General features: G+C 29.7%; 3 protein-coding genes across 7 annotated transcripts; 2 read left to right on the forward strand and 1 right to left on the reverse strand.

The window, feature by feature from the left end:
• Positions 1-2,060: 2,060 nt before the first annotated feature.
• On the forward strand, positions 2,061-5,773 carry LOC113873730 (calcium-dependent protein kinase 10-like). Of its 2 annotated transcripts, none has more exons than XM_027512014.1 (7): positions 2,061-2,399; positions 3,186-3,326; positions 3,448-3,600; positions 4,010-4,125; positions 4,344-4,511; positions 4,935-5,159; positions 5,595-5,773. In XM_027512014.1, the coding sequence occupies exons 1-7, from the start codon at positions 2,090-2,092 to the stop codon at positions 5,721-5,723; spliced, it is 1,242 nt and encodes a 413-aa protein (XP_027367815.1). In that variant the 5' UTR covers positions 2,061-2,089; the 3' UTR covers positions 5,724-5,773. The 2 variants fall into 2 exon arrangements, with proteins under 2 accessions (XP_027367815.1, XP_027367814.1); XM_027512013.1 differs by having other exon boundaries at positions 2,081-2,399; positions 3,186-3,329.
• Positions 5,774-16,461: 10,688 nt separating this feature from the next.
• LOC113872192 (protein WVD2-like 4) lies at positions 16,462-20,383 on the forward strand. Of its 2 annotated transcripts, none has more exons than XM_027509533.1 (9): positions 16,462-16,765; positions 17,840-18,035; positions 18,137-18,490; positions 18,602-18,660; positions 18,842-18,919; positions 19,088-19,166; positions 19,248-19,319; positions 19,423-19,530; positions 19,748-20,383. In XM_027509533.1, the coding sequence occupies exons 2-9, from the start codon at positions 17,844-17,846 to the stop codon at positions 20,192-20,194; spliced, it is 1,389 nt and encodes a 462-aa protein (XP_027365334.1). In that variant the 5' UTR covers positions 16,462-16,765; positions 17,840-17,843; the 3' UTR covers positions 20,195-20,383. The 2 variants fall into 2 exon arrangements, with proteins under 2 accessions (XP_027365334.1, XP_027365333.1); XM_027509532.1 differs by having other exon boundaries at positions 16,517-16,765; positions 18,842-18,918; positions 19,081-19,166; positions 19,748-20,361.
• A 450-nt stretch (positions 20,384-20,833) lies between these two features.
• LOC113872180 (putative RNA polymerase II subunit B1 CTD phosphatase RPAP2 homolog) lies at positions 20,834-26,281 on the reverse strand. Of its 3 annotated transcripts, XM_027509513.1 has the most exons (7): positions 26,137-26,195; positions 25,338-25,958; positions 24,292-25,086; positions 24,012-24,205; positions 23,641-23,904; positions 22,448-22,606; positions 21,070-21,494 (listed from the first exon to the last, which is right to left on the reverse strand). In XM_027509513.1, exons 2-7 carry the CDS (start codon positions 25,924-25,926, stop codon positions 21,390-21,392), a joined length of 2,106 nt encoding a protein of 701 aa, XP_027365314.1. In that variant the 5' UTR covers positions 25,927-25,958; positions 26,137-26,195; the 3' UTR covers positions 21,070-21,389. The 3 variants fall into 3 exon arrangements, with proteins under 3 accessions (XP_027365313.1, XP_027365314.1, XP_027365315.1); XM_027509512.1 differs by having other exon boundaries at positions 20,834-21,494; positions 25,338-26,281; XM_027509514.1 differs by lacking the exon at positions 26,137-26,195 and having other exon boundaries at positions 21,101-21,497; positions 22,463-22,606; positions 25,338-26,000.
• Positions 26,282-27,972: the final 1,691 nt, after the last annotated feature.

Raw genomic sequence — 27,972 nt, forward strand, 5'->3', positions numbered from 1 at the left:
ATAATTCAACAATTAAATCAACTTATAATATTTTAAAGATAATATATATTAAATCTTTTAGACATGTGTAAGTATATTATAAAAAATTTATATTTATTTATATTTTAAAAATAAAATACTCGTTAAAATAAAGTAATGTGATAAAATATTTATTATTTTTATTTTTATGCAATTTTATAAAATTAATCTTAAATTAGTTAATTTTAAATTTTATAAAAAAAATATTAAGTTACAAAAATTTTTAATACGTAATTTCAACGGATCTGAGTCTAAAATAATTTTGAATGTTATTGAAAACTATTATCATTAATTTACGTTGTGGTCTAAAAATATCATCCATAATTTTCTTTTATTATTTAAAATAAATATTATAAAATAAAAATCATGTAGCTTATCCCAAGTACTTCGCTAATTATATCTAATATAAATTAATTTTTCAAAATATATTGATAAATTCTATTCTGATAATATTTTCTCAAATTCATAAATTTCTGAACAAAAATGACTCTGAGTGTTAAATTATGAAATTATCATAAAAAAGAACTCAGAAAACAAAATAAGAATATGCACAAAAAAGTTTATCAACAAATTTTGGAATTAACTTGTGATTTTTCTAATAAATTTAATAGATAAATTTATAATATAAATAATCTTTTAAAAAAATATTGAATAAATATTTAATTAAACTATTTTAAATTAAAAAAAGAAATCAACGTGAATGGCCTGCTGCCGGCGGCCGGCGCCAGGGAAGATACATAGAGATTACAAGTTGCACGTAACAACGAGACAACCACGCCATCAAACCCATAAAATCTGGACCGTCCATTCCAATTGTCTCATTCTTCTGAGCCCTTGGATCACCCAAATGTGTAGGAACTCGTTTTCTAACAGAAAAACCGGTACAACTCCTCTTGTTTCTTTCTTTCTCTTATCCTTCCGATTCTGTCACGTTAAGCTTTCTCTCATTTACGCCTTCAAAATCAAAACCCTTCTCCATTTACGTGCATACATATCATTCCCCTCATTTTCATCCGTCAAAGATTGCCATCATAATGGGTTCCACACATTAATTAATCTTCTTTGATACCCTTCTCTCAGCACACTTGCATGCATGTTCATCCCTCACACTATGTACCAAAACCAAAACCTTCGTTGTTCAACGCGCATTCTAGTATCAATTCCATTGCACCATCAACCTGAGAAGGTACAAACATTGCATGCATTCTTCTTAATCTCTCTCTCTCTCTTTCTGATTTGAAGGAAAAAAATGAATTGGGGTGTTTGAACAATATTTAGATGCAGTTTAAAAAATGTTTTTATATTATTTTCTGTTAAATTTATAATTTTATTCCAGCAACGTGTACGATAAAAGTAAGTATTTTGGTTATGAACTTTTGACAAATGAATAGGATAAAATTTTGATATTGATTAAAAACTATCTAAAGAATAGTGTTAAATTTGGTGTTTTGGGTTTTTGGGGTTCTAAGTTTGTTGTTTTATTTTGATTTGGTTTTGGTTTGTTGTTATATAGATGGTTGGGAGTAGAAGTGGTGTCTAGTGTCAGATGGGAAACAATTGTATTGGATCGAGGACCTATTCTTCCAAGGATGGAGCATCTGGGTCAATTTTTCCACGTTCATTCTGGTGGTCACATAAGAAAGAGGCTTCTAATGCACACAAAGGTGGCAAAAAGAGCAAAAATGCAACAGAAGATGTTCAAAACAAGCCTCCACAGATAGTGAAAATTGACAAGGAGGAGCTGACGGCATCACGTCAACCCAAAGAGACTAAGCAACCACATTCAGAACCAAAAGGGCACGTGGTGGAGGACCCTACAAAGCCAAAGAGGCCCCACAACGTGAAGAGGCTTGCAAGTGCAGGACTCAAAGCAGATTCCGTGTTGCTAAGAAAAACTGGTAACCTTAGGGAGTTTTATAACTTGGGACCAAAGCTTGGACAAGGTCAATTTGGGACCACATTCCTTTGTGTGGAGAAGGCCACTGGGAAAGAGTATGCTTGCAAGTCCATATTGAAGAGGAAGTTACTTACAGAAGAGGATGTGGAGGATGTGAGGAGGGAGATTCAGATAATGCATCACTTGGCAGGGAGTGTTAATGTGATATCCATCAAAGAGGCTTTTGAGGATGGTGTTGCTGTCCATGTTGTGATGGAACTGTGTGTAGGTGGTGAACTTTTTGATAGGATTGTGGAAAGAGGGCATTACACTGAAAGAAAAGCAGCTAAACTTGCAAGGACTATAGTTGGTGTGATTGAGTCTTGCCACTCCCTCGGAGTAATGCATAGGGATCTCAAGCCTGAGAATTTTCTCTTTGTCAGTCAGCAGGAAGACTCTCCTCTTAAGGCAATAGATTTTGGACTCTCTACTTTTTTCAAACCAGGTTTGTCGAAAAAGTTCCTCTTTTTCCCTCCCTTTGTATAATTAACATCTATCTTCCGTTGTTTGCTATATAACCACATGAAATCTTTTTTTGGGCCATTTGTTCTAAATGGTGTACCTTGTGGAACTTGGACATTCCTCTTTGAAAAAGTACCCAAGTGTAACTATATAGAGAATCTCCCGGATTTGGCAAATGCTTGCGTGCATGTGTCCTACCATTGGGATTAGTTCAGATTTTATCACCCGTTTGCTTTGGCAATTAATTTGCTATAGCTTTCTGTGGGTGGAGAAATCTTTTTCTTATTGTGCATAATATGCTAACTAATGGTATGGATCATAATTTTTTCTGTAACATCTAATTGATTGGAATGTTTTTAAGGAAAAAGAGAAACTGAAACCAATATAGCTACATGATTTGATGTGAGAATTTGACTTATAAAACAAGTACTTTTGAACATGGAGAACATTCCTGAAGGGGAAATAATGAGAAATGAGCTCAATCTAGAATTAGGCAAGGTTCCAAGTGCAATTTAGCTAAGCAAAGTTAGATTAGTATATTAAAATGCGAAGAACAACGCTCTTTTTGGATTAGAAAAAAAATCTCTTTTTGTGGAAGTTTGTGTGTAGGTTAAGATGAAGAGGTTTTGTTTTCTCTGCTTCCTGCTATCTTAATGCTTCACTAAATATCATGCATTTGACATAACATAAAATTTTCAGCATTGTTCTACTTATATGATCGCCTTAAGGCTTAAACTTTTGTCACTAACACAGTAACACTCATTTTCAGGTGAAATTTTCAGTGATGTGGTAGGAAGTCCTTATTATGTTGCACCTGAAGTTCTACGCAAACGTTATGGCCCAGAATCAGATGTGTGGAGTGCTGGTGTTATCATATTCATTCTCTTAAGTGGGGTGCCTCCATTTTGGGGTGGTAAGAGTTCATAACCCTACTAGCACATTATGATTCCACCATTTTGGTTTGTTTATATTTCCTTCAAAAGTTTCCTAGTTCTAAATATTTTGACATTTATTTAGTTATTTGATAACAGAATCGGAACACGAGATATTTGAGGCAATTTTGCATCATGAGCTTGATTTCTCATCAGAACCTTGGCCTAGTATATCTGAAAGTGCAAAAGACTTGGTTAGGAAGATGCTTGTTAGAGATCCTAGTAAACGGATAACAGCTTATGATGTTCTTCGTAAGTTTCAATAATGTGATCCAACTGAAATGCCAGTGAAAGAGAAGTTATTAGGCAACATACAACTCATTATCTTGCCACACTTGGCATGTGATCATATATTATATATTTTCTTCTTCAGCATTGCGTTATTTATTTTGTTAAATGCTAAAAGTTTTCTTTTACAAAATTGAATCACTTAAAATGGAAATATTTTAGAAAAGTTATTCATTCAGTTTTTCATAAAAATTCAGTATGTTAAATGTTTTAGTCTTATCCAACACCTTGATGGGATCTTAAATTATTTTGGATGAAAGATTATGCACTGAATTATCAGAATTGTGACTTGTGAATACAAATTATCATAACTTTGTTAAATTTAAGGCGTTCTCTACCACATTGTTAGTAATTATGCGTTGATTCTTTGCAGGTCACCCCTGGATTCAGGTTGATGGAGCAGCTCCAGACAAGCCTCTTGATTCTGCAGTTTTGAGCCGCCTAAAGCAGTTTTCTGCGATGAACAAACTCAAGAAAATGGCTCTTAGAGTAAGTTATATTCTATCACATAATCCAGTATCAGGAGAGTATCAACTTTTACTCTCTTTAGGGATTGATAACCACAGGTTGTGCTATTTTTTCTTTTATTCGCAAAGTTGTCTGTGTCAGCTGATTTATTATAATAAGTTTCAGTGCTCGATGTTGGAAATTTTCTTCGTAGATTGTCAAATTTTGCTCTTTTAAATTTTCTCTGTGGTTCTCTGCAGGTTATTGCAGAGAATCTCTCTGAAGAAGAAATTGCAGGATTGAAAGAAATGTTTAAGATGATAGACACAGACAATAGTGGTCAAATTACTTTTGAAGAACTCAAGGTTGGATTGAAAAATTTTGGTGCTAATCTCAATGAATCCGAAATTTATGACCTTATGAAAGCAGTAAGTATTACTTCAGAATCATCTTTATTTCCTTAACTTTATGAAATCAACATTTTCTCCCTTTCTTCCATTTAGTGGGGCTAGCATAGAATTTCACATATCAATAGTGTTAATTAAGAAGAGACTGTCAAATAGTGTGTTGCATTTCTCACTTATTTTCATATATTGATCAGATCGTGCTATTCTAATACATATATTATAGTAAATGTCAGGCATGGTTACAGATGAGTAACAATTTTTTTATGCCATCAGGACCCAGAGCAATTTATTTTTTTACTGTTTCATTATTTTAATTAATTAAGCTTGAAAATAAGTGTTTTGACTTTTTAGTATCATCTAGTGAGACATTTTTAGTATAATGACAGATTGATAATAAATAATAATTGAAAAAAAAAAGTTAACCAATCTTGTTTTGGATTGCAGGCAGATGTTGATAATAGTGGCACAATTGACTATGGAGAATTCATAGCTGCAACATTGCATTTGAACAAGGTTGACAGGGAAGATCATTTAGTTGCAGCATTCTCATATTTTGATAAAGATGGAAGTGGCTACATTACTCAAGATGAGCTTCAGCAAGCATGTGAAGAATTTGGCATTGGAGATGTCCGCTTGGAGGAAATGATCCGAGAAGCTGATCAGGATAATGTGAGTATATATATTTAATTAAAAGTTTTTTTATATTAACAACTGAAAATCAATACTGTATGTAATACTATGTATAATTATTTTTATCTCTCACTTTTTTTTATCTTTTTAGTATACATGCATTCTAAAAAAAAATATTAAATAAGTAAAGGGGACAACTTTTTAGTTGTTCAAACACTATTTTCGTATATAAATTGATTCTGTTCTGGTTTTCCTCAATATATTGATCACATAATTCTGGACTGCTACAATTAGAATGAGAAGTAAATTAACATCTTCACCATGTTTTTCTCAGCTGTGTAGAGTACATGATTTTGAATTTTCATGGAAAGTGCTAGGTGGCTAATACAATTTTTTAGATTGATATGAAAATAATTTTATGCTATGGTGAAATTCTAATTTCCATTTATCTTATGATGACTTTGTCACTCTCAGGATGGACGAATAGACTACAATGAATTTGTGGCTATGATGCAAAGAGGCAATGCTGATTTGGGTAAGAGGGGTCGAAAGGGTAGCACTAGTTTTAGAATTGGTTTTAGGGAGGCACTACCAGTATGCTAATAAAAAAAATATAGTAGTTAATGAGTTTCTCTTGTTTTACTATAGTAACTTAGCATTTTCTCCTATCTGTGTTGAACTTAATTGGTTTCTCTTGAAGAATTTAAATGGCTTCATTTTCGGTAAAAATGTTGATAGGTAAGCTTCATGGATTTTGCAATGTTATGTACATTATGGATAAAAACATTATTTTGGCAACAGGGTAAATTCTTTTAAGTTCCTATGAAAATGTAATATCTTAAGTACCATTGGATCAACATTTATATATTTGAGAACTCCATCCATCTTCATGGAGTGTAAAATAATTCATGTTTAACATGAAATAGTGACTTGACTATAGAGTTGGTAAAGAGCACTTTTCAATGGGTATTTGTCATGCTTTACAGTACATTTGGGGTTCAAAGTGCTATGATGACTATTCCCTAATCTAAGAAATATCACTGTCTGGATTTTGTTCCTGACAAAGAGTTCTGATTCTAATTAAATTACCAGTAAACTCTTGTATACTTGAAAAATACTACACAATGAAAAATATAATATGCAGATAGCTTATCATACATGTTTTTATATCAATTTATATCTTTTATTTAAAAAATATTAATTTTAAATATATTTATTTAAAATAAAAAAAAATATTTTGTCATTCATTTCAAAACCTTTATTTCTAAACAATCCCTTAAAATTTTGGATTGAATGTGAAATTCAAATAAAGAAATCTCTTTAATATTTTAGAAAAATCTTTAGTTTCAACGTAGTTGAAAGTTTATTTAAATAATCAGTTCAGAATGAATACTAAAAATTGGTAATGTATGGACATAAAAAATTATTTTAAAATCAGTTCACTGCTATATTAAATATGAATGAACAAAGACACATAATCTAATATCTTATATTATTAGATTATGCTCTAACAATGTATTGTAACTGTATATCATGGTATATATCAAGTGAAAACACAGAGTGGCTGCATTACCTTAAAAAAACATGGAGGAGGATTTTACATAAAATGATTCCAGAAAACCTTATGATGAGGACAATGGAACAAACATTGAATTGTAATGAATATAATCCATTTGGGGGCTAAACTATTAGGTTCTGTAAAGCTACATGTTGCCATCTAAATTATCGTTGTCTTCTTTTTGGATTTGTATAATGTCATTTTCTTGAACACCATCACTGGATTGCATTAAGTAAAGGCAGACACTAATTAATTGAGTTTAAATTAGGGGTTGATTAACTCTATAACTAGTAGGTTCTATAATTTTGTATTAAAATTGCAATAATTAATTAATGATTATAATTTCCTATAGATAAGAAAATTGAGAATAATTCACTTCTAAGAATTAGCTTATTCAACACTAATAAAGACAAATATTATAGCTATATTCTTAATCAATATAAATATTTTAACAATATTAAGCACTAAAAAAAATTAATATTATCATTAGCAAGCTCCGTTGATGAACAAATTAAATGGATTCAAATAATAGCGCTCCAAAATCTATTTACTAACAAATTTTTATTTGGTTAGCCTTTTTTAATGATTTTTTAATAAAATTAAATTATTAGTGTAAATATTTTAAATCTAAATTAATAATAATAAAATGTATTTTTATAATAACATGGTGTATTAATAGTATATATTCTTTTTATATAATAGTATCAACTCCATCAATTTGTTCACATAGATCAAATGAATTTTTGAGCGCTCAACCAATTATGAACACAATTAATGTCTCGACATGGTAGAGGAGAAAGTATGCCAAATGGACCCTGTCAAGAAATTGTGAATTGGTCTTTTTCATTATTGAGATATGTTTAAATGAAAGATAAGCTTGTGTATCTTTATGGAAATTTAAAAATTATTACATTCTCAATCTTTTATTTAATTTATGTATAATAAAAATTAAATAATAAATTATAATTTGTTAAAGGTAAGTTAAATGAAAAAGTTAAATCAAGTATAAATTTTTTTAAATTTACACTAATATGAAAAAAATTAAAAAATTTTATTTAAATTTTTAAATTTCTCATACTAGTGTAAAAAATTTACATTTGATCTGAGTCTTTTATTTAATTTATATTTAACAATCAGTAAATTAATAAATTATGACCCATTAAATATAAGTTAAATAAAATATTCAAATTGAGTGTAAGAATTTTTAAATTTAAACTAATGTAAGAAAATTTTGTCCCATCTATACAATAGTTACTCACTTTATAAATATGAATATTTAAAAATTATACAGATATGACTATAAATACAAGTAAAATATAGTATCTATATTTATTTGCTCATATTTTATATTTTTTATCATTAAATATTTTTATAACAAATAAATAAAATTAAAATAATTATATGAAATAATAAATTTAATTTTTTTTATCATGGTATTATTTTATGTTTTACTCTAAACCTTGGATATAAGTACATTAATTTTTATATTTATTATAATTTCTTTCTTAACCAACACCATTTTCTGTTTTTACCCTAAGTCTAAATTTTGATTCTTTTTTTACCATTATATTTTTTATTTTTTTTAAAAATTTTGATAAATAGTATTGTAAATTACAAAATTTAACTTTGATACCTTAACATTAGAAGTTCTCATTGTATTTATGCTTTTGTGTTTATAATAATTCTGTACTATATTTAATGTATTTTCAATTAGCATTTTTATTAGTTTATAAAAAATAAAATAAAATAAAATATTTTAATGAACTAAAGTACAGATAATAAAAGCGGATATAAAAATTCAGGTACCGGGAAGTACAGAACTCTACTCATTATTATTTCTACTTGTATTTTTAAAAAAAATTCTTTTAAACTCGAAGTTCTAACTTTCTTATATTAATTTTGTAAATAACATAATACTATGTTGATAAAATATTCTAACTATTTCAGATATTATTAATTTTAAGTTAGTCCTGTTGGTCTATTTTAAGTAACAGGGTTATTAATTTGACATGAATTTTATATGGAATATTTTTTCAACTGTAATTCAATTCCTTTCAATTTTACAAATTATATGATTAATTCAACTCGTGTGTACGATCGCGAGTAAAAGAAAAATATATACTTGTCTTAAACTTATGTCAATTTCAATTTTAAGTTATAGTTTAACTCAGTCAATTGATGAACTAAGTTCACTAAGTTAATTAATAAATGTAATCTTCAACGAATCTAAATTGCTCTGGTTGCATATTCAAATTAATTTAGTATACAAATTAAAATGTTTAAATAGGCTTCAATTTTCAGTATTGTTTTAGTAGAAAATTAGGTTAAAAATTAAAATAGTCATTCTTGAAAAAAATGTCTAGTTTATCTTACTCCATTTCCATGCTTGTCTACCTAATAAACAAGGGGATTCGGGTTGCAAAGAACTATAAAAAAAAAAGTATATTGAATTTATATTTTCTTATAACAGAAAATTCCAATAATCTTTAAATAATAAAGTAGAGAGGAACCCTTTTTAGCCTAGTTTTTTTTTGTGCTTTTGGAAAAAAAAGTATTTGAGAAGATATCATACTACAAATAATTTGCTATTACTAGAATTATTTTTATTGCAGGTCTTTCCTGCATTATTATTTTTATTTTTGAGAATGCGTGCATTATATGAAGTTAATATAATCATGAAAGGCAGTGGATATCACCATTTACCAAATGTGTGAATATGATTTTACAGGAAACTTGAGAGATAACATAATATCCCCTTTTAGATTATTCAAAGACATGGGTTGATTCTATTTGCACACAAACTCTTTAATTAAGTGGGGTATCTAATCAACCGATTAGGAGTAATATTTTGTTGATGCCTCAATTTTGCCTTTAAAGATTTAATTGATCGGTGAGTATCATCCATCACTTGCCCAACTTCCAATTTCGTATTGCAATCACAATTAATGAGAATTTACCTCATTAATCCATTTTTTCAAATACTAAAAATGTACTTAAATATTCTTTTTTTTTTAAGTATTTACTACGGCATTTCTAACTTTGAGGACATAGAATAATCTTTCTAAAATATTTATATATATTTTTAAATAGATTACTAACTCTATTATTAAAATTAACTGTCATATACTTAATTTTCAGAGCAAAATAGAATTTACTTTTTTTAAATAATAAATATAATTATTATAACATCTCTCTTCCACGCAATGTCATTTTTATTTCATTTTCTTTCATTCTTTCTCTAGGTAGTGTGTTTAACTATACTATTCAACGTTGTATTATAAAACACCGGTGTCTTGTAAATTTATTTAGGAGGTATGTGATTTGCATGATGAGAAGGATCACTTATTAGAATGTCAAGAAAGAAAAAATTGAAAGGGTTATTCTAACCTTTGAAGAAAGCGTGGACGCCTATGAAAAACACTGCGAAGCCAAACGTTTGATCTTTCAAAAAACATTACAGGTTAAATATTTTTTTCATTGTTATGACTACTAACTTCAAGAAAACAAAACTCACCGAACAAATAATCTATTCATATTAATATACTGTTTTTCTTTTCCTTTTCAAAATACTTTTAAGAAACTCTGTAAAATAAAAGTAACACTTTTAACGGAGGAAAGGACAAAAAAGATTACAAAAAGTAGTTTATACTAAAAATATATAATAGAATAAAATAGGAATGGTTGTCACAAACAACACAAACCTTAAGCACGATACCACGAAAATCAACATTCATAACGCGCATTAAATAATCTAAAAAAGTTGAATATAATACGATTCGACCCCCAAAGAACTATTAATATACATAAGTAATGAAGAACTCAACGTCATGAATATAAATTGAATTAAACTGTGTAATTATTAGCATTATTTGGCAAAATAAAGTGATATGTTACTGTTTTATTGCGTATTTTATTGTGGCCCACTCGACAGCCTTAAGAAAACCATTGTTATTAAATTTCTTTTTGGGTCACAGTTGGCAAGTTTCTGTGGTTTACTCAAAAATTATGTAAACTTATTTTCGCTAAGTATTTTGATTTATCAATAGGCAGTTGATTCAAGCATTATATGTGTCTAATATTTTACAAGTTTAAATCTTGTACCTGACTTTCACTAAAAAAAGAAACATAATAATAGTGTTATTAACTTACAAATATTGTCGACTAAGATAGTAAAGTTCTTCCAATTGAATTTTATTTAATAAAAACAGGTTTATATATATAATTTTTTTATTATTAATATTTATTTATAAATTAATTTTTATACTTCCAAAATTTTATATTTTGATATTTATATAAGTATTTTACTATTAGTAAAAATTTATGTTCATTCTTATTAATTTTTTAATGTTATTATAATAGTAAAAAGTAAAATATTATAAAATATTTATTAAAACCTAAATTTAATTTTTTAAAATGCAATAACTGATTTATAAACGAATATTAACTATACAGATTAAATATATATTTTGGCTTAAAATTTATATTGTATATTATACTAATTTCTGACATTCTAACATGCATCAATAATTTATATAAGAAAATTATTTGTTAATATAATACAATTATGTTATTTTATTGACTCATGATATTAACATTAATAGTTTAAATTTTATTAAACCAAAATTATAAAAATAAATATTAATGTAATATTAAATTATTAGTATATGACATTTTTATTGTAATTTATTTTAATAGAAATGTACGTCAATTGCCAATTTAATCAGACAAAAATAGAATTAATGGAAGGGATAGCTTCTACTATAAAAAAAGAATAGGAGACCTTGGGGATTATATTAACTTCAATCGTATATATAACATTGCTCAAAATCAGGTTCTAAATAATGTAAAATAGGCTTTGGGTCTAAATAATTTTAATTATATTGTCTTGTTTGCTTTGTTTAAATCATAAATTTTGTTGATTAAACTAATTAAATAAGATCTTATGAGTTTTTTTTTTCTTTTCTGGATATTTCAGTTTTTCTTTTCAATAATTCTAATATTTCTTTAATAAGAATGGATATATATTATTCCTAAGAATCTATGTTGTTAGTTTGAGTGATTCCCTTGCATCAGGAATTAAAATTAAATTTAAGCGTGTGTTTAGTTGCATAATTTAATTAATTACTTATTTGATCATTTTTTAAAATAAAATTCAATACTATAAATTTAATCATAAAAATTAGATTTAGTTACACTTAGTTTTTTTAGCTTATATTTTATATGATTTTAGTCTCTCAATTTTCTTGAGCTGATTAATCCCTCTATTTTTAAAATTGTACAAATTTAACCTTTATGGCTTTATCTATGTTCTTCTACTTAAAATTTTTAATTTTCTTTTCATCTAAATTTTTGAAGATTTATAATGAAACTAGAAGATAAAAGCTCAAAAGTAAAATACTTAATCAACAACCGATAATATTTAAAGGATTTTACAAAGTATGAAAATCATGTTTGAGAAGAACAAAACTAAATGATTTTGAATAATAAATAATTTAACACATAAACTTGCAAATTGTATTTTAATAATCTAACAAATCTATTTGATGAACAAAAATTTTTAAAAAGTGGAACTTTTGAAAGATAATTTATGAAAAGTTACATTAAATAATACTTAATTTATTAAAATATCAATATTTTTATTTCTATTCGTAATATTTTAAATAATTTATATTCACACAAAATAATTTTAACTCTTCCATTTTAACCATTAGCATATTTCAACTAATTTTACTAAAATAACTCTAATTCAACCCATTACACTCACAAACCTTCAACTAACTTATCAACTATAAACTATAAAATTTCAATTCATTCTATTAATCAACACCTAAAAAATTTATAAAAACAAGAAATTATTTTCATAAATTATTTACAAACTATTCCATATATAAATTGGTCAATCAGCGATAAATATTTCGCATTATGGTTTTTTTTAAAAATAGAATAATAGAAAAACACAAATATCCTAAACAAAATAAAATTAAGGACAACAATAAGAATAATAGAATTGTAAAAATACGATTACACATGATCAAATAATTGTGTGACATTCCATTGTCAAGAGTGAAGAAACATCAGTGACGTGTTCAATGGCATGTGTGGGTGTTACAGAGAGTGTGGAACGGTGTGGTCCACCCACACTCGCTGAGCCATGCAAACCGTATAGGGATGTCTGCGCGTGGAACTCACGCTCTCCCATGAAACTTTCACTTCGAAGAAACACAGACCAGCCAGCATTGTTATGCAATGCAACGTACCATCCACAAAATCCAAATCAAATTATTAATATAAATATGACAAAAACAAATGGCAAACAACTAATAAAAAACACAATTCTTTAAAAAAAAAAAAAAAACTATTCATAAGCTAACGAGTTGGGTATGTGTGTTTTAATAAAGAAAAAATTTTGAAAACAAAAATTTCATTTAGTCAAAACATACACATGACAAGCTAAGCTCCATAACATCTATATATAATCATATAGTGATATTTATTTAGTAATTACACTAAAATATACAATTTTAATCTCCCTTAATTTATATAATTATATATATAAATTAGAAAAATATATAATGAAAAAAACGCTGGATGTTATATTATTATATAAAATTTAAAATTGTGTAAAATAAAAATATATTCTTTAATGTGTGTCACAATGAAAAAATAATAAATAGTAATTTTTATATACACAAATTTTTATCATATATCCTTAAGCATATATTAAAAAGTTAAATATAAAAATATTAAATTTAAATTTAATCAAATTTCTAATACTTGCCGATGTTGAAGTGGAATAGTTTGTCATCCCTCTCAATTTGTTTATCATCCAAAAAAAATACAATAATTCATAAACCAATCATGCACACTCTAATAAACGAATAATAATAATAATAATAATAATGAGAAACACAATTTTTTTCTCTGATACCTTTCGCTATCTTCCTCATGCGTGGTGGGGTCACAAACGGGTTAACATGGGCCCACCGAAACGTGAAGAACGATTTGGGTTTTGGACTCATATGGACGGTGCAGATTTTCGCTGCAGATCACAGTAACCGTTCGATCATCGACTAATTACAGCTCAGGCGTGGTTGGCACCAGGTGATGAGGTGGTGCTTCGCCTAACGTGAAACCAGTCACGTTGTATGGTCTTGCCACGTCATCCGAACCCAAAAATGAACATAATTTTTATGTCATTATTAAATACGAAAATTATTGTACCCCACAACAAAAAATATGAAAATGATAATAAATGTATGTAAATGAGAGACTTTTATAGATCACAAGGATTTCATGCCTCTTGATTTTTAATGTGTTTATAATTTCTCATTATAAATATTTATAAAATATTTTTTGAACTGTTAAAGTTGTTTCCAATTGAAAATCAACTATAAAAATAGTCATCAGATGTTATATAATGAAATGTAAAAAACTTTTACATCTACTAGAAAAAAAATTATCATTTACTAAAAAATACTAAATACTGGAATAAATTTTATTAATAGAGTTTTTTTTTAAAATTATTTATTGGTATAAGTTTTAAAAGTTTATACTAAAAATAATATATTATGTTAAAGTTTTATATATTAATAGTATATATATCAACAAAAATACTTATTTATACAATATATTATACTGTTAGTATAAATTCACTATGTCTGTATTAATATTTTAACTTTTGATCAAATAAATTTATGATGACTTTGATATTAAATTATTAATAAATAATTTTTTTTTATAATGAATCTATTTAAAACGGTAACGATGTTTATGTATTTTTTTTTATTTTTTTTTAGATAAACCTGACTTTAGAGGATAAATATTTTAGGTGTCTTCCTTTGATATATACATAAATATATTATTTATCTATTTATACTATATATTAAATATTATATATTTTATTGATATATATTTTTTACATGATTTCACATTTATAATTTTTTCAAATAAATTGAGTTTACTAAAAATCTAAGATAATTTTTATGGTGCTTTACAAATTAAGAGGATATTTTATGCGTTTTCATGTGTGAAATAATTATCAACATTAATTTATATTAATAAACAATAGAGTTAGTAATTTATTTAAAAAAAATATAAATATCTTTCAATCTTTAACATGTAAAAAAAATTACAATCATCAACTTAAAGAGGTATACATTATCCTCTCAAGTTTACATGTTCAAATATAAAATTCAATTATTTGTATTTCTATAAAACAGTACGATGTCAAGGTACTTTTAGAATTATAATAATGAATAAATGAGTTTTTTTTTTAAATATATTTTCAAAACAGTTGAATATAGTAATTTCTAAAAGAATTAAAAATAAATTGAGATAAAATTACATTTACAAAAATTTGTGGACAAGCACCTATCTATCTATGTTGGCTTATATGAGTTATGACAATTGACACACCCCTGCCCCTGGCCCCTACACTCAGTCCTTGCATTTCCATGTTCTCAAACAGTGACTATTGTTGCCTTTCATTCCTTCCTCTTTCTTCATTTCATTTTCATACCCTCCTAAAATATAATAACATATATTTCTGAAATTATATCCAATTCAATCCATTGAGTTGTAACTTTTGTTTTTTCTTTAAAATTAACTGTGCAATTTGTTCCACATGCATAAAGGTTCGTTTTACTTCACTTGAAAGTAACAAATTTTGATTGTGTGCAGTTAACCTTTTGGGCACTCTCAAAACAAAATTTGTCCTCATTATAAATCCGAAAATATGTGTATAAATAGACCATATACTTTATATTAAAATGTTGCATCCTGTATTTTCTTGAATGGAATGGCTTAGTAAAAAATATTTTATCATATATTTTAAATATACACTACTCAACGAAAGCTACATGAAAAAGTCCACGTAGATTCAGTAAAAGAAGAAAATGAATATGATTTTATTGGTTGATATTATATATCTCAAAAATATGCTAAAAAGAAGACAATTTTTAATTGTTCAAAAAATAAAGAGACAACTTATAAACACGTACGTGAGTGGTTTGCCACGTTTTAGATTTTTAATTTACATTGAAATAAAAATTCATTTAAAGTCAGTTCTTTCACTGTGATTAATTATATATTATTGTTAGGGTGTCATATATTAAATTTAAATGTTATATACAGCAAAAAATAATTGATGAGATATATAAGGAGAAATCTCTCTCCACGATTCCTAAGAAGCCAAAATCATCTCATCAATCCATAATTTATTAGTCAATCATCTTTGTCTATTACCAATATCTCTCCAATATATAATAAAAGCAGACCAATGTGCCATTTCTTTTTTCCTTTGTTTCTATTATGCAAAGATACACTTTAGTAACCTCCTTGTCTTTCTCTTTATTCTCCTAGATTCTTTTAAACAATTTTTGCTGGCAGTGGCATTTCAAGAATTTATACAAATCATTTATATACAATCATATAAATGCAATGATTGATTAATTAATCTTTCGGGTGAATATTTGACTAATTAACTAAACACATTGATTATATGTTCTTGCAAGCATATAAACACGTACAGAAATTGTTAATTTATAATGATAATAATAATAATCCAAATTATCATTTTTCTCAGCAACCCAGTGATCATCATAAAACAAACAACTTGAATGTACTGTTTCTTAAATTTCGATTCCACCCACCTCATAATGCTTTGCCAATTGCCAGAGACAGTGAAAAGAACAACATGAGACACCAAAATAATAATAATGATATTTGTGACAGTTACATGCTTAGGGAGTGGTAGAAGAGTCATTGTGACAGTTCCTATTAATCTATCTATTCCAGTTCATTGAAAGCTAGTCCCACTTGAGCTTTCTTTCCACAAATCTCTCTTGCATATCTTCAATGAAAACCTGAGTGTCACCAACTCCACCTTTCAGTTTCATCTATCACACACACACCCCACAAGCACTTAAAAATCCACTTCTTGTAGTGCTCCTAATCCAAACCACCATAGATCATCATATTCTACTCTATTCTGTTTCTTACACTACCAATCTTTAGCATAATTCAGTCTTTGGATTTGTTTAGTGCTTTTAATAAATCAGGCCTCACTCAAAATCCAAAAGTTTAAGAGGTAACTATAGTGTTATTATATGTGTCATATATGATATCTTGAAGTTGTGTGGGAACATTTATGTTTGTTTTCAAGATGAATCATGTCTTTTTGTCATTCTGATTTGGATTCTGCGTGGCTTGTTTTATTGGGTTGTGTGTGTTTTTAATATAAATCAAGATCATCTTATCTGGGTTTGTGTTAATTTTGTGAAAAGCTTGTTGCGGGGGATGAAGATCTAATGTCATTCTTTGTTGTTCGTTTTTATATTTTTAATGAGAAACTGTAGTATTGGAATCGGAGGATTTGAGGGTATCCGTCCGAGAGAGAATAACAGTGGAATGTTAATCGAAGCCACTCTATTTATCCTTTTTGTTTCAGAACAATGATTCGTTGTGAGGGCTAAAGGAAGAGGTGGTGATGAATGTGAATCTAGATTTATGTCAATCATTGCAAAGAATTTAAGTATTGCTTAATAGAGAACTTGAAAATGGGAAATTTTTGCAGTGAATCACATTAAGATGAATCGGAGGACATGGTTTACTCGTGATCTTTTTACATTTGTCCTTAAATATGCTTTCATTTGCAGATAACTGCTTGCTTAAGATGTATCAAATTCAAGTTTAGGAAGGATCTAGAGTTTTGAATAAAAACTATGATCTGAGAGTATGTGTATTGAATTTGCAATGGCATAAACATACGGTTTATTCTCTAGAGTGTTAGTTATGAAGGTAGTAAGTGGAGAAGTCACATAAAAGAGGACGAGAGATTTTATAGTTCTTTATTGATTTCATCAACTATCCTAAGTCATATTGCATCTTCTGCCCAATGATTCCCAACATGCTATTTGTTGGTGTAAAAAATCAGGCATAAAAAGACTTGACATAGCATGCACTTCAGCGGTTAAGCTATCTATGTTACAGGAAGATTTTAGTTAGCATTTGCCTAGAAGTCTGAAAGGCTTAAAACTAAGAAAATTTTGTACATTGTGTTTGATTTTATATTCATGTCTGTTGTCTTCAGTTATTTGATTCAGAAGCCTTCTTTTAAAAACTAATCACCCTTAACCTCAAGCTATTTTATGTGATATTATAGCACAATGGAATCTGAAAATGGAGTTGCTATGGAGGATGAGAAACATGTTATTGGAGAAACAACTAAGGAGAACTTAAATATAGAAGTTGGCGACGGTTCTAAGGCAGAAAGCCAGACCAAGAATGAAGTATCTGAACCTATTGGAGAAGTTGAAAGGCTAAAATCTGCAGCAAGTAAAACCTCAAAACGTGCCAAGGTACCTTATACTATGTACAGAATTATTTGGCTTAAACTAAACTATTAATGATCATTTATATATGATGGGCCATATTAACTAATTCATATAAACATGGTTAGGAACCTGGTGGTAAAGGTGGTGTTGCTTCAAAGAACAATAAATCCGCCACCAAAGACAAAACCAATTTTAAGGCCACAACTTCATCTCAAACACACAGGCCAAACCTTTCCAAGAGCCTTTCTTTCCCAGCCAAATCAGCTGGTGGAGAGGGTATGAAGATAAGCATTAATGGGACTCTTGTGAAGACAGAAAATAAGCATGTTCAAGGAAATGGTGTTAGAGCTGAGGCTTCCATTCGTCGTTCAAGCAAGTCGACAAACTCTGAACTGAGCTCAAAGGAGGCAAAAACAAACCCTGGAAATTCTAACCAAAGGACTTCTTTGACATCAGTGACTAGCATTAAAAGCTCTGCAGTAAAGAGAGTTTTTTTTTTTTTCTTCTGAGTGTCTTTCTTTGTGTACTTTTTGATAGCTTCTTTTCATTGGTCTCCATGTTCATGACTTCTGTTTTATTCTATCTACCAGTTTGGAAGCTCTACCTCAGCGAATGCAGTTGCCAAGAGCCTCAAATCTGAGGCATCAACGTAAGTCCTAACCTTACAAGATGTACTATATCATTATACTTTGTCTCAGTTATAGTGTTCTTTATCAATATATTTCATTCTAAAGTGAATTCAACTGAAATGAAGACTATATATTTAGGAGATTGCTCCACCTTTTTCTGGTGCATGGATAATCACCTGATGATATTTTACCCTACTGCAGACCTGTTGACAAGATTTCCAACCCAGCAAAAACTGAAAAATCAAATAAAGAGGATGATGATGCTCATTCTACAACATCGTATGATTTGCGCACTATTACTCTCATACAATGTTGTCCTTACTTGTCCATCAGTCTTATTAGGAATTGAATATGCTGTGCTGACATTCATTGATGAATGAACTATCATAATTTCTTCTTTTTGTTTAGCTATAATATTCATGAAATTTTGTTTATTTATGCAATTAGAAGTCCTACTCCTCATAGGCGGAGCAGTGGCTCAGGATTTTCCTTCAGATTGGAAGAACGAGCAGAAAAAAGAAAAGAGGTAGTTGTTGAAACCTTTCAGCCTATAGATATTAGTATTGCATATGTCAGATGTTAATCCTGATTTCTCCTCTTCCCTCAGTTTTTCTCAAAGTTAGAAGAGAAATTTCAGGAAAAGGAAGCAGAGAAAACTAACCAGCAAGAGAAATCAAAGGTATAAATGTGAACAACTAAATTAATTCAAGATTCTGTTCCATGTGATTATCAACTTTTTTACCTTATTCTCTTCATTTTTTTTGCTTCTGATTTTCTGTCAGGAAAACCAGGAGGCAGAGATCAAGCAGTTGAGGAAGACAATGACGTTCAAAGCCACTCCAATGCCAAGTTTCTATAAGGAACCTCCTCCAAAAGTTGAATTGAAGAAGGTAACTAATCACATGCTCCCACAGCTGATAATGCATTTTGAAAGGAGTTCCTAAATTTTTTATGGTAATAGAAGCTGATTGTCATGGTAATGCAACAGCTGGTTCATGTTGCTGAAATGTTACTTATGCCAACTCTTTCTTCCTCAGTAATTCATTATAGGACTTTCTTTTTTGTGTTCTTTCTTAATATATATTCTGATGTATGTTTATCAATTAGATACCTACAACACGACCAATATCCCCAAAGCTTGGAAGGCACAAAGTATCTGCTGTGAACAATTCAGAAGATAAATCTTGTTCTAGCCCACAGGCAAAGCAACAGCAGAATGATTCAGCTAAGGCAAAGGTAAAGGGTTATAAAGATGTGATTTCAAAGAAACCAATCATAAAAACACAATCCAAGCTGCAGTCTCAAGAAAATGCAATCAGGAAAACTGAAAGGGATTCTGTAAGGTCTACCACAAGTAAGGCCTCAGGAAACAACCAAGATGCAAAAGCAGGTATCGGAAGCAATGAAGAATACCAAGATCCACCAGTTAACAATTCTGAACATCAAAATATAATGGAGCTAGAACCCGAAAATGATCTTGCTCAGAAAGGTGCACTGGTCTTAAATTCATCAACACCTGAGATTGTTTCATATGAGGTTGCTGTTGGAGTGTAGATTTGTATAGACAGAAAGTATTTATGTAAACTTAGGATCCTATGTTGCCGGTTATTTCATTACTGTTGTGAATATTGAGCTTGCTTCATGTTCATCATAAACATATATTGCAATTAAAGATAGGTTGCTTGTTATATTGAACTGTTGCCATTTGTAATGAATAGTGAGAGCCTTGTTAATTCACTATTTAGCAAACTGTTTGTGTTTTGCCCTCTGATTAAAGGAACACTAGATGTAGAAGACTGTTGCCCTTCGGAGCTTATCATCAAGGAAAGCATGCAAAAACCAAGATGATCTTCTTCCCAAGTTAATTGTAAGATAAGCGATAATCATTACATAAATGAAACTCTTGCTAGCTCATAACATAAGAATTGTCTTAACCTTTATAATTTTTACTTCAACCATTACATTTGTTTGATATAATTCACAAATTTAAGTTTAATTTTAATCTATGACAAACCTTCTTACCATCTTAAATTTGGATTAAGCCAAACTCATCGTTAAAATTAACTCAAAGTAGAGATTATCCAAACCTTGATATACTCTATTTGGGCCATATAATCAATTTGAGATCTCAATAGCAAGCCATGTTCAAGGCAAGCATTTCCACGCTTCAATTGCTATCGTTTTAATGCCGTACAAATAAAATGATGTCAATAGTCATCAAAGACTAGCCAATTATTTTTTTCCAAAAGCATATTGCTGAAATAAAAAATAAAATAAAAAACAGACATTCCATCAGCAAAGGAAGTTTGGAATTTGTTAGTTTTTCATATAGTTGTGAAGATATTTGTTCTCTATTTGCCAGCCTGACATGTATCAAAGAAGAAAATCAGAGACATTATCAGAACATTCTACAAACTGCAAGGCATAGAAAAATTCAAACTGCGCTTTAAGTCGAAGACAATATTTCAGAATATTATCCATTAGATATCAATTTTGCATTCATCACTTCCACTAGCTAGCACTAGAGCATATAGAAATCTGGTTATACTGTTGCTTGGGGCCCAGGTGTAATTGTCAATGCATCTTTTGTTTGATGTTTTATACAGATTTACCCAGCACTCCACTGCTTGAAAGGTAATTTTTCCAAAAAATGAAAAGAAAAAAAAATATTGCACTCATCATTAAAAAGGCCTGGAGATGATTGATGAAGTCCGAACATTTAGCCCATCATGACAGAAGTTACATGTTGTCATGCCCCACTTTGAGCAGAGAAATGAGGTGCTCGGCCAAGTGGTACTATGAGATCTTTCAAAACATCATACTCTTCCATGCCCAACTGGGAACCATTCAAAACCTGCTTCACCAATCAACACCAGAACAATGGTTAACATTTTTAAAAGTATAGTGAGAATTATAACATCAAAATCTGACATACGAGATAAAACTATAAAATGATAAGATATCATTAACCTCCCTATTCCAGCGAGAAAGCTAAATTTATGTGCAGTAGATTTCCCACCAACAAACACACACATAACAGTGATATCAATCACTAATAGCAGTATATCACAGTAAGCCAAAAAACCGCTATGCCTTATAGCAGATCATGTTGTGGTCATATAGGGTTTAGAACAGATTAGTTTTATACATATCTCCTATGAATAAATTGATTACATCCCCAACACACTCGTATGTACACATGCCATAAATTGTGCCCACGGCAATCCGTGTACACGGTTTGTGGTCTACCTGACCTCAACCTAAAATCAGCATAGCATTACAAGACAGACTGCTGACTGCTGTTAGAAGGAAAAACAGAATTTCAAGTCCACACCCAAGGTAGAACCACAATTGATGAACTGTCAAATCATAAAATGTGGCTATCAAGTTTAAGCTGTTGAAGGAGAACAAAATAAGCACAAGGTAGCTAAGCTATGAGGGATTTATATTATTAAGCTCCCATTGGAACCAATAAATAGGCAACAAAACATTTATAAAGGAAACACAGATGAAAGTAACCAAAATTCTTGCAAATGAAATTAGGGAGATATTAGATGTTAAATGAAGTACACCAATCATAATACAACAATAACCAAGCCTTATCCAACTAGATGAAATCAGATACATGAATCCCAGTGATTTTAGTCAAAAACCAAAATATCAGCATCATAATAAGGGATTGAATTTTTTTTGCCCAGACATTGAAACAATCCAACACCATTATTGTAGTGCTTCAAGCACATCAAACAGATTCATTCCATAGCAAGTATATAAATGAATCAGTTTGATATGAATAATGGGTCTCACCTTGTGAAACAAGGCCCTCCTATCCGTCATGTGTGCAATAAGAGCAGGTATTCTACAAACGGACAATGCATCAATGAACAAAAGAACAACCACGTGCCATTGTTTAGTTCTGAAAGATGGAAGTGCATCCACAAATGACATTGTCTCCAGCAAGGATGCCTACGAGAAAGAAAGTCATGAGAACTACTGTATAACCCATCCATACAGAAAGAAGTAATTGGATATATTAAAGACTTTAATTAATACAGATATGAAGATTATATCTTAAAACTATCTGCAACCATTCTTAAACCGTGAACTCAAATTTCTAAACAACAAAAAAACAGCAGCATAGTGCTCTACATGCTGGACCAGGGAAGGGTTGGACCCAAGATGTGGGGTGTATAGTCACTAGCCTTGCCTATGCAAAAGGCTGATTCCATGACTAGAAACCCTTGTGCCAAGACTTCTGACTTCCCTACTTTCACAAATTTTTAAACTGATCCTTAAAATTATATTTCATCTTCTCAGATAATAAGGAATAATTTAAAGCAGTTACTGCATTGCAGATACAAACTCAATGTAACATGGAGGAATCATTTGTATATGCTTCAAGCAATGACCATTCACTATTAGTTCATTTAGGTTCTTTGACCAATGCAACTTGTTATCTAGCAATGATTGCAGATTTTCCTTGAATTAAACCACATAAGGAATCTAATATTAGGAACTAAGCAGATGCATGAATCCAGTGGGGGTGAGCAGTGAGCAACCCCACCCCCCACCCCTTCCCAGGCAATTTCTTTTTTAAATTACATGTAGTAATTGGCTATCAGACTCATTATTTTAACTTCGATGTAATTTTTAATTTCAAGCAATTACAAATGCCTAAGCCTTCATATCTCTAGGATCCATCCTTATTCAAACAAAGGTTAGTATGCATGCTTAAACAAATGATTTTGCCTTCTCCACTGCTTAAAAATTAATTTTGAATTTTTATCAAAATTTGTTGATTTCTTATTTTGTGGGCATGACATTGTGCATGTTTGGTGAGGGCTCATGAACATAAGAGAGAGGACCCAACTAATATAGTAAAAATGAACTAGGCCATGCCTCTGAGATTATAATAAATCTGTAATGACCCAATGTTAGACAAACTGTAATACCAAATAGACTAGAACAAAACAGATAACCCTAAAATCTGAAAATCCTACCATCCCTTGCTCCAAAGTAGATATTGGTATTGGCAGCCTGAGCTCAGCAACAAGTGCAGGTAAGGTTCGAGCAAGACAACTGGCTAAAGTTTGTTTTATTTCAGATGATCGACCATCTGTCAAGACAATTTTGCAAGCATATTCTCTCCCATTAACTGATAAATATTCTTCATGAAAACTTTCATCCCTCCCATATATGTATGCTAAAGAAGATGATGTTATCCATTGAAAGAGGGCATTCCACATAGTTGCAAAAGGTGACAACTGAGAAAGTTACACAAAAGAAATAAATGAGGTATGTCATAGAGTATACCATGAAAACTAAATAACTAGAACAGCTTTGATTGTCTCAAACTTTTCACTAGACTTACAGTCAAACTAAAACCCTCTGGTGGAGCATCAAACCACGTGTCTTCAGATTCAAACAAATCAACATCAGAAATTCCAGGCTTTCTTGGCCATTTAAGAGTAACTGAATCTGTTTCTAGTAGATCAGCATCCTCCGTAGTACCTCCCTCAACAGCATCATGTGGACGTGGCAATATAATGATTCCAGCTTCAGAAACTGCACAAGATTCATTGATGGACGAAAAAACCTTTAGGAAACAATTAACATTTAAACAGAAACTTCATAAAAGAAACAGGAATTACCTGCGTCTGTGACATCTGAGTCTCCAGATGTAACTGCTTCTGATGCTTGGCTCAATGCAACTGCACAAGCTTCTGCTGACGCACAACGTAATATATCTTCATCATCAGCAACATTCATATTGCCTACTGAGTCAGGTTCTCCTATAATATCTCCAAATTCTTTAATCTGACAAAGATCTTTACTCCCAGAGCTGTTGATTTTCTCATCTGCCCAAGTAACAGAGCGTCTAAATTTCTTTCCACCAGTAGATTTCAGGGAAGATTTGGGTTTAATCTGGCATGATCCAGTTTCTTTTTCTACTTGGAATTTCTCTTCAACATTGGCAGGATCTAAATTGGAAGTGAAAGTATCATCACTAGCAGTAACTCTACTTGTTTCCCCTATATATTGTATTGATTTCCTAGCAGAATCATTTTGTTCTACATCACATTGTTTCTCTGATATGGAGACAGAAGGAACGTCTTTCTTTTTAACTGCACGATCAGGAGAGGATTTGGGCACAGCTTCACATGATTTGGCTACTTGATTCTCACTTTCAGAGGTACTTAACTTTAGAGCACTCTTAAAAGAGGAAGACAGATCCTGGATGCTGTCGTCATCTTTCCTGCCAACCTTTTCTGGCTGCTCAACTACGGCAATTTGTGTAATTTGATGATCAGAAGTTGTATCTGTTTGACCTGGTGAGACTTTTGAAACACTATACTCATTGTGCATAATTATAGAACTCATGAAGTCCATCTCATTGTTAACTAAATTATTGTCACCATTCAACTTGCTATGACTAGCTCTGGACCCTGTAACAACACGCAAACAAAGCTCACTGTGTTGGAAAGTGAAAACTGAAAACAGATAACAATCAGTAATAATACATTCCATTTCTCAGAAATTAGGTTCTCAACTTCAGAGTCATCATAATCACACATTGACCAAACTTGAAGGTGATAATAAATAAACAGGACTCTCTTGAGCAAGAAACAGCAAAAGGTTATCCAATCTAATTATCTAGGGTTTCTCACAATCACCTACAACGCCATAAAATTCTCACCTTTTTTAATATTTTTCTGAGAACCTTTAGAATCATGCCCTCTTTGTTTTGGCACATAACCCTCAATTGCATTTGAAGGTCCAATCCACTGCTCCAAAGACACCTCCCCAGTATTTGTCTCTGTTTTCTCCTGAATTTTCAAGTCAAACAAACCTAAATCTCCATCCTTTCCCAAATTCTGAACCGTATCGAGATTCAAATTCCCAAATAACCTAAGAACATTGTTCAGTTTCTTAGGGTCTAAAGCCAAACATCTCTCAGATTGAAAGGTCGCAGCAAAATTTTTGCTGTTAACAACACAAGCGGAAGAACAAAACTTGTATGTCTCTTGAAGGTTATAGATCTTGTGCTCCCTCATTGAAATCCGAAATCTAGCCTTGCGTGGGTATTCAGATGGCAAAGAATTGCGGCACAGTGGATAACCACACGTATTGGTGATGGATCGTTCGGTTACGACATCTTCATATTCACTCTTTGTCATCAAAGATCCTGCGGCAAACAACTGGTCTTCATTTTCGATGCCTTGAAGGAGTGATAGTTGCAGATTCAAAATAACATCTTTCACGAGAACCGTTTGTTCCTTTGCCATTGAACTGAAGCTTTGGAAGCAAATAGCTAGAACTGAATCATGTAAACAGAATACCACAATAAGTTGCTTCAACAGTTCAAACCCTCCAAAATTTAAACCCACACAACATAAAGGGAAAAGATCATTCAATTGATGATTAAGTATGAAAAAAACAGTTTCTAAGATCAATTTATTCCCTCGTAACCCTCATTAACAGGTGATTTCCAATACCTGGGTACAAATTAGACTTCTCAAATTCTATAATCAACAAATTCCCATTAGTTTATTCTAGGACTTTTTTTCGTCAACTGATATTTATTCTAGGTCTTATGGTCTTTTTCACCTTCTAGGTTTAACTTGGCTTGCTTGAAAGTCTAACCTGATCCAAAAAATTGTTTTAAGACTTATCAATAAACTAGTGGGCCTATCCCTAGGTCTTAATTTTAGAATTTATTAAAATAATTAATAATTTTGTAAATTAATTATTAGAAGTGCAAAAATTGAATTTTGAAATTAATTTTTAAAATTGTAGAATTTTAATTTTAAAAATTTATTTTTAGAAATACTTAATAATTTATAAAAGTGTAGAATCCTAATTTTAAAAACTTATCTTTTGAAATGATTAATAATTTTGAAATTTAATTTCTACAAGTAAAAAACTTAATTCTAAAAATTAATTTTCAAAAGTGTATAATCTTAATTTTAGAATTTATTTTTGAAACTTATTAATCATTTTAGAAATTAGTTTTTAAAAATATGCTTATCCTAATTCAGAAAACTTATTATAAAAAAATAATGACATTTATAGATTAAAAAAGGTTAGGGGTGGCAAAAGGTAAGATATAGGTAGGGTATTATAGTATTTATCTCTGTATTCATGTCTTAAAAAAATACACATATTCATACTCACGTGAATATGAACATTAATCTTTATACTTGCATCCTCTAAATATTTGCATACTCATTTTATACTCATTATTTGCATTTGATTAAAAAAACAATATTTATAAAAAATATATTTATATAACTTCGTATAACTAATATAATAATATAAAAATTTAATAAATAATTATTAAATAAAATATAAATAAAAAATAAATATTTAAATATAATATATACTAAATATATCTTAATATAATAAATTTTTAAAAATAACAAAATAAAATTAAACACATAAATTATAAATTATTTATCGAGGATTACGATTTGATCCATTCTTCTACAACACGTGATCTTCATCGGCTTCCTCAACCGTTTCGTCTTACGTGGCTTCCAGGTCAGATATTTACCACAAATGCTTAATCTGCTTCTTCGTTGATGTCATCATGCACCTGCATTTAAATTACTGTCACAGGACCAGAAGTCTTTTTTTTCTCTTTGAATAATTTCAAATATTTTGCTTTTCTAAGAGATTTAACATATTAGTATCTTTTTTATATTGTATAAGTACGATTAAATTAAAATAATTTTTTAAACAGTTAATTGAAAATATATTACATTATTATTATAAAATTCAAAAAATTATAATTATTAAATATTTTATTATATTAAAAAACTTAAGTAAAATAATAAATTTTAAATAAAAAATAAATTTAAGTTAAATTAAATTAAAACTTTTTATACATAAAATTAGTTTATTTTTTATTTAATAATTTAAATTTTAAAATTATAAGAAGCTATAATATTGCCCTCGTTTTGTACTATGTGAAGTGTGTAGTGGGATAAGTAATGTCTATCATGGGATGTATCTCTAAAGGATCACATGTCCATCATGACCAAAAGATTATAAAGTTATATTTTTTTACCATAATTCTATTTTATAGCACCTTCAAAATAATAGTCTAGAGAGTAATGATATTTATAATTTGCTCTTAGGGATGGAAATAAGTTAGGTTAAATCAGGCTTTACTCTAAATAGACTTGGCTTGTAACATAATTATTAAGTCTGAACCTAACTTGTTACTTGTTAAAAGCTTTATTTTAAGCCTGACCTGACCTGTTTAAATGGTCTAACTTGGCCTGAAGCCTGTTAACAAAGCCTGTTATAAAAAAATTATTAATAAAAAT

Source organism: Abrus precatorius, unplaced genomic scaffold (genome assembly GCF_003935025.1).
Source record: "Abrus precatorius isolate BTA unplaced genomic scaffold, Abrus_2018 Scaffold7, whole genome shotgun sequence".
In the NCBI taxonomy this organism is placed as follows: domain Eukaryota; kingdom Viridiplantae; phylum Streptophyta; class Magnoliopsida; order Fabales; family Fabaceae; genus Abrus; species Abrus precatorius.

Bases quoted from the DNA above. Each gene is read 5' to 3' on its own strand.
- LOC113872180 (XM_027509512.1), bottom strand. From the start codon at position 25,926: ATGGCAAAGGAACAAACGGTTCTCGTGAAAGATGTTATTTTGAATCTG. The intron at 25,087-25,337 runs GTGAGAATTTTA...GTGTTGTTACAG, and splicing joins TCAGAAAAATATTAAAAAAG to GGTCCAGAGCTAGTCATAGC. The intron at 22,607-23,640 runs GTAGGATTTTCA...TCTTTCTCGTAG, and splicing joins CTACTTTGGAGCAAGGGATG to GCATCCTTGCTGGAGACAAT.
- LOC113873730 (XM_027512013.1), top strand. From the start codon at position 2,090: ATGCATCACTTGGCAGGGAGTGTTAATGTGATATCCATCAAAGAGGCT. The intron at 3,330-3,447 runs GTAAGAGTTCAT...ATTTGATAACAG, and splicing joins GGTGCCTCCATTTTGGGGTG to AATCGGAACACGAGATATTT. The intron at 3,601-4,009 runs GTAAGTTTCAAT...GATTCTTTGCAG, and splicing joins AACAGCTTATGATGTTCTTC to GTCACCCCTGGATTCAGGTT.
- LOC113872192 (XM_027509532.1), top strand. From the start codon at position 17,844: ATGGAATCTGAAAATGGAGTTGCTATGGAGGATGAGAAACATGTTATT. The intron at 19,167-19,247 runs GTAGTTGTTGAA...CTCTTCCCTCAG, and splicing joins GAGCAGAAAAAAGAAAAGAG to TTTTTCTCAAAGTTAGAAGA. The intron at 19,320-19,422 runs GTATAAATGTGA...ATTTTCTGTCAG, and splicing joins ACCAGCAAGAGAAATCAAAG to GAAAACCAGGAGGCAGAGAT.